Source organism: Pinus tabuliformis, chromosome 1_2, assembly GCF_031772625.1.
Source record: "Pinus tabuliformis cultivar Carrire ecotype Pingquan chromosome 1_2, CPIR1, whole genome shotgun sequence".
Lineage (NCBI taxonomy): Eukaryota > Viridiplantae > Streptophyta > Pinopsida > Pinales > Pinaceae > Pinus > Pinus tabuliformis.
The window spans coordinates 389068640-389076898 of NC_142298.1; the positions used below are offsets into that span (position 1 = coordinate 389068640).

Here is an 8259-nt window from a genome sequence, read left to right on the forward strand (position 1 = left end):
ACTATGATATCATTTCCCTATACTAGATGTTGATTGTGGAAAAAAAGGTTCGATACTTCCATCTCCAAGATTTTCTCATGTGCTACATGGGCCACCTTTGTGTTCCTTAAAGAAAGATTCCAAGTTGATCTTGGACACACATTACAGTCATTTGGTAGGGAACTTTGGTGTGGAGAAGATAGTAGGAGTACTTCAAAAATATTTCTACTTGCCAAAAATTCAACAATATGTCTAGTGATATATCATATCATGCACTATATGTGCCATTGTTAACCCAACAATAAATAAGAAGGGGTTTTACACTCCTATACTAACTCGAGATAAGCCCTAGGAGTTGGTCTCCATGATTACATGTTAGTTTTTCCATCCACTGAGAATGGTAATGATTGTGTGCTTGTGGTTTTTGACCTATTCCCTAAGATATCCATTTTTTCACCATGCAAGAAGAATATCATAGCTAAATTGATTACTAAAATCTTCTTTGAGCATGTTTGAGTTCATTTTGGGCTACCTAGGAACATTATTTCAGATAGGGATAGAAGGTTTCTTAGCACCATTTGGTCCAACCTATGGTCTTTGATAGATACCAAGTCGACCAAATTAACCTCCTTTAATTCCCAAATAAATGGAAAAAAAAGTGTTCAAGAAGGATCTTGTGCATATCTTGTGCATGTATAACTCCTAGCATTTGAATACATTAGATAAAATCCTTCCATATGTTCAACATAGCTATAGTAGATTCCTCCACATCTATATTGGCAAAAATCCTTTTAAATTGTGCTTGGTGTTCTAACCATGGCCCCAATTAATGTATCTATACCCATTGCATATTTACCAATAAATTCCTCCCATGGTCAAGTCAAGGAAGATAGAGAATCGAAAAATTTTAGTAGATCCAACACCTCGAGTAACAACTTAATGATATCCTATAGAAATCCAAATCCACGTACAAGCAATGACATGACCAGCATATATTCCACACAAGTTTCAGGTTGGTGATAAGTTGTGGTTACATTTACATGAAGAGCATTGCAAAAGCCCCCATAGGAAGCTAAGACCACTTCGATATGACCTCACTCAATTGTAAGGGTTTCCAAGGAATTTTCTTTGGAATTGAGTATTCCTCCTTTCCTTGGCTTGCACCTAGAATTTAATGTGGAGTTTCGTCAACCATATTTCCCATGTTTGTTGGACACCTTAGAGGTAAATAAGAAATTGGCTCCCATAGAAATCAATCCAGACTACATTGAAAATGCTACAATGGATCAGATCATGGAAACCAAGGTAAATAATACTTGTCGGCCACACATAAAACTCAAATGGGTTATCCAAGTAGGTAATCTTCTTCACCAAGGTAAGTGGCTCACTAGTAGCCAAATTTAGAATTATTTTCCCCATCTAATGAGGGAAATTGATGTAATGGAGACCATTTCTTCGTATTGTTAGAGGATTGATCTAGGTGGATATTGGTGGACACCAACCTCTTCCACTATCTCAATAGTTCTCTATATTCTTGGTAGTTTTTCTATGACTTTTAGGTCCCAAACTTCTAAGGTTGTTTTGAGGCCCTAAACAATATTTTTGGAAATTTTAGTGGCCAAGGGTTGTCATGACATGTCCTAGCCTTGTCCAAAATTTGTATTCCTCAAATATTTATTTCCAATGAGCTATTGTGTGCCTAATATAGATTTTGTATGCAAAAGTTGCATTCACAGGAAGTTGATGTTGCAATTAACCAGCTCAGTGTTCATAAACCTTTTGGCATTTCATCTTTTAGGGTTAGAGTTTTGGACCTCTAGTTTTCTTTCTTTATGTTAGAATCCCATTAATTTTCCCTATTGTAGAGGGTTTTGCTAATGTGCATAGACACCATCTCTCTGTATTCAGGGATAGCTACCACCATTCTAACTAGTGTGTGTTCTAAAATATTCTACTATTTCATTTATTAATAGAAGTTGGGGTTTCACAGTCTCGTTATGCTTTCTTTTATATTTCTATGTGTGTGTGTTTCATTTCCTTTCTTGTCTTTCTTTTCATTCCTTGTACATATCGGATAAAGTTTCCATGTAAATATTGTGTTCCACATTGTGTAACTAACATATCTCATTTGTGACTATTTTCTTATGGTTCATGAATAAGTGAATATTGTCTTATACAAATTCACCCTTGCCAACCTATCAATCTGAGTGTGTGCTAAACACCAAGTGTTCCACTCCATTCCTTATTATATGTCATACACAAAATTATTATTCTACATTGTGGTTGTCCCAACCAACATGTATGGGTGGGATTAAGACATATTAACACATCAGTCTAAATAATTAGAATGTCCATATGATTTCATTAGGTAATATGGATCTTGACGAAGTTGAATGTGATTAAGTATGGTGAAAACTGAGCTCCCAAAGAAATGGTATTTAATTTTTTTCTAATGTTCATGTAACTAAAGATTGAGATAGGATGAATCCTACAGAATGAAGGAATATATATGGCTATTCTATCACACATTTGAATAAATTCGAGGTGAGGGTTCTTTCACAAGTTATGGAAACATGTTTTATGAAGAGGTATTGGACCACCTACAACTCCATCCATAATGTGAAGAGAAACATCTCCAATGAACACCAAGCATACAACTTGGTTTAAATGTGCTACAACTTCATGTCGTTGTCCTATTATGGTGAATAAATGAAGAATAATAGAACATATATGACTTGTGAGAACATTCTATTGTAGGGTAGTTTGGAGAATGGAGTCATAGCTTTATAGCTCTTGGATATTGTACTTTTGGTTTATGGTACTCATAAAATTAAACATGCAACACAGATGTTACCCTAATACACTACCAACATCAGTACTAGTAGCATTCTAAATGTTGTAATATAAACTTCATAACCTTCACAATTGCATGGGTTTCATGTAGCCCATGGTGGCACTCTTTCCTTTGTTCCACAACTCTTTCCAGCTACTCCTATTGTTAGAGGTTTCTTGTGGCAAGAGGAAATATTAGTAGATAGGAACATTATTTGTCTTGAATCTTTATTGTGCCCTATTTTGTAGGAATTATATGATGGTTTAAGGATGTGGTTTGAACTATTTATTGCATATTATAACTCTTTCATCATGTTGTTGAAATCATAATAGAGGGGGGTCAAATGGAACCACCATAAAAAAACAAAAGTTCCAATTAATGGAAAGAAAATACTATTAAGGAAGCACACTCCTTGAAGAGAAAAGATGGCCTACTATTAGTGCACAAGAGAGTGAAATGTTTTATAATAGACAAGGTAACCAAAAAGAAAAACATTAGAGTTGATCAAAAGTGGAATAGAGGGAGATGTTTCTCATAGGTTAAAGAATGATCAATGTCCAAATAGGATTGTTTACAGATGAATTTTAAATGTGTATATGTACACTAATTAAGAGGTAGTACACCCTCTCAAAGTGGTTTTACACACACATGTTTTAGTAAACTAGGTTAGTGTTAACCGAAAACCACTATTATTACAATAAAATGTACACTCATGCCTAAACACATTCACTAATGGAAAAATACTAGTTTTTCTTGGAAAAATGGGAGGATTTCACCATTCTGAACAATCCACCTTAAGTTAAATAGGGGGCTTAGAGAAAAATGATGAAATACAAATGCTAGTTGGATTTTGAATGTCAAATTCAATATAGTTGACTATGGAAAAAATGAAAAAGTGAGTGGTCGTTTTAATACCCAACTCAATGATGAGAGTGAATTTTCGAATTTTAATATGGAATACAATTAAGGGTCAATTTATAGATACCCATCTCAATTGTAACTCACTTAAACAAATACGAGAGAGTGTGCATATATCTAACTTGAATATAATTTTACCTTGACGAGGACAATACTATGCATAGAAAATTTCTCAATAGGTGTGCTTTATGCACAAATATAGGGTGCTTTCATGGTGTGTCAAGCACACCTATTTAGTTAAATAGGTGCAAACAAAGTGCAACTATGGAATATACAATTGAATTCCCACACCATGGAAAAGAGATGGTACTCCCTAAATAGAAAATGAACCAACCAATTTGATTGACAAATAAGATGTGCAAAAGGTGAGTGGAATTATGGATACCCAACTTGAATATAGCTCACCAAATACATGTGATCGGTTTTATAAATACCCATAGCAAAATAAAGTTATCCCTATGCATAACACCCGTCTTTAATTTGAACCTTGGAAAGAGGGCATTGCATCAAAGTTTACCCCTTTAATGCTAAATGCAATCCATATAGTAAAGAAGTAGTCTACCTTAAATGTGATATCTCTGACACCAACTAGCACTTCACAATATGTTGAAGGTAGTGTCTAGTAAAGGTATAAAAGAAAGATCCATTCAAATATGTTGATCAACTAAATATATAAAGAGTGGCATAGGATATCCCCAAAGTTGATGTTACTAAATGTTGTACATCTTGTTACCTCCCGAATTTGTACTTTGAATGTTACAATGTCCTCTAAGAAAGCATAATTCTAGGAGCACTTATGAATATTTTTTAAGGTAACGATGCACTAAAAAGGAATTTTTGGATGGCTTACTTAAAATAAAATGGATGGCAAAATTTATGGAGTAAAATAAAACACTAACTAGTGGTGAAAAGTGTAAGGGATGCTCACACCAAATGCAATACCATGTTGAGATCACAAGAGGGAAGCATCAAATAGGACCACCAACAAACCTTAAATCTTGTGATAAATTTAGAAACTAGTAGCATTAGAGAAAACCACTCCTTAGAGAGAAAATATGCCCTAGCACATATGTGTCAAAGAGAGAAAATTTTAATAACAATGAAGATAATCGTAAAACAACAATATGTTATAGCTATTCAAAATTGAGGTAAAGAAAGAACCCCAAAATAACAATAGAAACATTCCCATAAACTGTAAACTCTAGAGAACAGAACACCAAAAATATAAATAGACTTAGACATAATCCACTTTATAAAAAAACTGATATTCATAATTAAAATCACAAACTTATTATTAAGAAATAATGCTTAAATATGTATTCATATAAAACTCAAGAAGTAAAATAATCTCCACAAACAAAATTATTAACAAACATAATAGACTTTAATAACACTACTTAATATAATTCGCTAATACCAAATATTACTTAAAACTAAATATTATAATTGATCTTATAATAAAAATATTACAAGTTAATAATTAATCCTATTGGTTAGTTTATGCCTTTAAAAAGTAAATATTCCTTATTTTCTTCAACTATATACATATATATCTATATAATTTAAAAAATATACAATCAGATTTATACCGTTGCTTTGTGTTGCTTTTGGGTCCAGATGTGACTCCATAGTGATATCTTAGATTTACGCTTTTGTTTCGGTGAATGGCTCCTCTAGCAGAGATTTTGTTGCATTGTTCTATTAGACAACGGTGTCGATTAAGCCGTTAGTTGTCGATGCCTTATCCTATATGTCGGAGGTCACTAGAATTCAAGGGAAGATCAAGCAAAAATGATCCGAAAACCATGAGTATCGAGAGAAGAACTCGCCCCAACTTCCAAAACGAATCAAAAGCCAAGGAACTTGTTTGTTAATATGATATTTTGTAGAAGTTTTTAAGGTAGGAAAATATTTAATTTTTAAAAATTATTACAAGTTAGATACTATATTGGTGTATGAGACTCTTTTTTAGTAGAACAAAAAATTTATGTCTGAGTAATTATTTGACTGTTAAAAAGTTAATATGACATTTTATAGAACTTAAGGTAGGAAAATATTTAATTTTTAAAAATTGTTATAAGCTAGACACCATATTGGTGTATGAGATCCCCTTCTTTGTGGAACAAAAGACTTACTTCAGGGCAGTTATTTCACTGCTAAATCTAAAAAGGCATACATATTCTACCCCTCTTCTTTTGAACGTGTGACTCCTTGAGAGGAAACATCTTATAGAACTTAAGGTAGGAAAATATTTAACTTTTAAAAATTGTTACAATCTAGACACCATATTGGTGTATGAGACCCCCTTCTATGTAGAACAAAAGACTTACCTCTGGACAGTTATTTTATTGTTAAATCTAAAAAAGCATACATATACTACCTCTCTTCTTTTGAACTTGTGACCTCTTAACATAAACAAATACTCTTAATCATTAGACCCACTCAAACTATATACATAACAAACCAAATATTCAACAAACAAAAATTAAAAACAAATTAAAAAATAAATAAATAGAGTGATCACCTGGCGTGTCGATGACATTCACTTTTCTGCCGCCTTTCATTTGGACTTGTTCCAACTGACAAGTGCCTGTAACAGCGGAAGATCTTTGAAGAGACTTAAAGGCCTTGCGCCCAAGGATGGAATTAGCAGTAGCACTTTTACCATTGCCCGTTTTCCCCACCAACACCAGATTGATCACCCCACTGGTAGGTGTTCCATTTCCTGCCATTCTATCTTTTCAAGGTGCTGGATATTTGCTTCAGCAACCAATGACACTGTGAACGTCAAAACGCAGTGTCCCTTAACTCAATACAACGTAGCAAATCAGTTTGCAGCCCAACCGCCTTTTATAACGTTCCCAAGTTCTCCGATTGAGTACGTCGTAGAGAGCGAATCACTTTGTAGGGAATATGATGATGTACCGAATCACTTTAACTGAATACGACGTTGCGAAATCGCCCTTTCTAACATTCTCCATTCTTTAACTAAATATCTTTATACGGTGTCGCGAATCACTTTGGAGCCCATTTGCTCGGATTCTTCATCTGAATACGACGGAGCGAATCACTTTGTAAGTTAAATTCACAAATGCCATAAACACATATAAAAACCTGAATGAACTACGGGTTAAAGAAATTAAAAAATATTGAGTAGCTTGCCAGATTTTTTTTCGTTAACCATTGTAACTTCATTTTCATCTGAATGTCAGCTTCATATTAATGTCCACCTGACATCCTTAATTCATTAATTGAGGTTGAAAAATTAAGGGGAAAATACAATTAAAAGATTCACAAAAACATCTTAGGTTTTCTTTTTACGTGTATCATCTGTGAACTCCATAAATTTGTGATATACCATGAGTCACTCTAAATTTCTGATATACTATGAGTTTACATATTTTTTTACATTGAATTGTAAAAATTACTTACACATAAAATACTTATTTACTAAATATTAAAGGAATTACTTACAAATAGATTATTGATTTACTAAATACTCTTTTATATATATATATATATATATATATTGAATTGTAGAAATTACTTACAAATAAGAAAATAAATTACTTTTCATTATTATGTAAAATATTTGACTGTAGAAATTACTTACAAATAAGAAAATAATTTATTTTTTATTATTATGTAAAATATTTTACGGTATAAACATTGAAATTATTATTACCAAGATAATTTATTTAAATAAAAGGGATCAAATTTCTTTCGCGCTCATAATATAATGTGTAATTTTTCATCGTTTAGATTATATTTTTGAATGTTATATAAAGTATATATATAGGACCAAATAAATATTTTAACCATAAACACTTATTTGCTCAATTATTATTCTACATTAATGAGACTACATCTATTATTATTGGAAAAATGAACAAGTGACTTAACATCCAAGAGTTCCTTAACCACACACCTAATCACCATCTATCCAAAATTTCTTAAACAAGATTGAAACGTTCAAATATTTTATTATAAACCACATAGAAATATTTTTTTTTAATTAACATTTTTTGAAAATCATCTATCTATTTATATTAAAAAGGAATTTAATATCTCAATCATATTTTTTGTAAAATGTTTTAAAAAAAATTCTTAAAAAACAACATTGGAATAATTCTTTTTCTATGAACATACTTTTGGAAAATAAATATTAACCTACTTTTGAAAATGTGTCTATCCATATCCAAAAGGAATTTAATATCTGCATCATATTCCTTGTAAAATGTTCTAGAAAATATATTTAAATGTATTTGATTTTTTCTTTTGAATATTTGTATATATATATATATATATATATATATATATATAGAGCTTATTATATTTTTTTATGAACAAAATATTCAATGTTCACTTATTATAAAAAAAAATTGATTGATTATATATAGTAAGAAAAAAAATCATGTATGACTCTACTAATAAGGAGAGGTACGTTAGTGACTTGACATTTATTATATAAAAAATATTCAATGTTCACTTTTTATATATATATAAAAAAAAAATTGATTATATATATA

At 31.4% G+C, this 8259-nt stretch overlaps 1 protein-coding gene across 1 annotated transcript in view; it reads right to left on the bottom strand.

Annotated features, from left to right (window-relative positions):
- The window catches only part of LOC149206004 (immune-associated nucleotide-binding protein 9-like), a 159582-nt gene extending 153091 nt beyond the window's left edge, over positions 1-6491 (bottom strand). The window contains exon 1 of the mRNA XM_089393614.1: positions 6255-6491. Within this exon, the coding sequence (XP_089249740.1) occupies positions 6255-6462 (208 nt within the window). The 5' untranslated portion in view covers positions 6463-6491. The remainder of the gene's footprint in view (positions 1-6254) is intronic.
- Positions 6492-8259: the final 1768 nt, after the last annotated feature.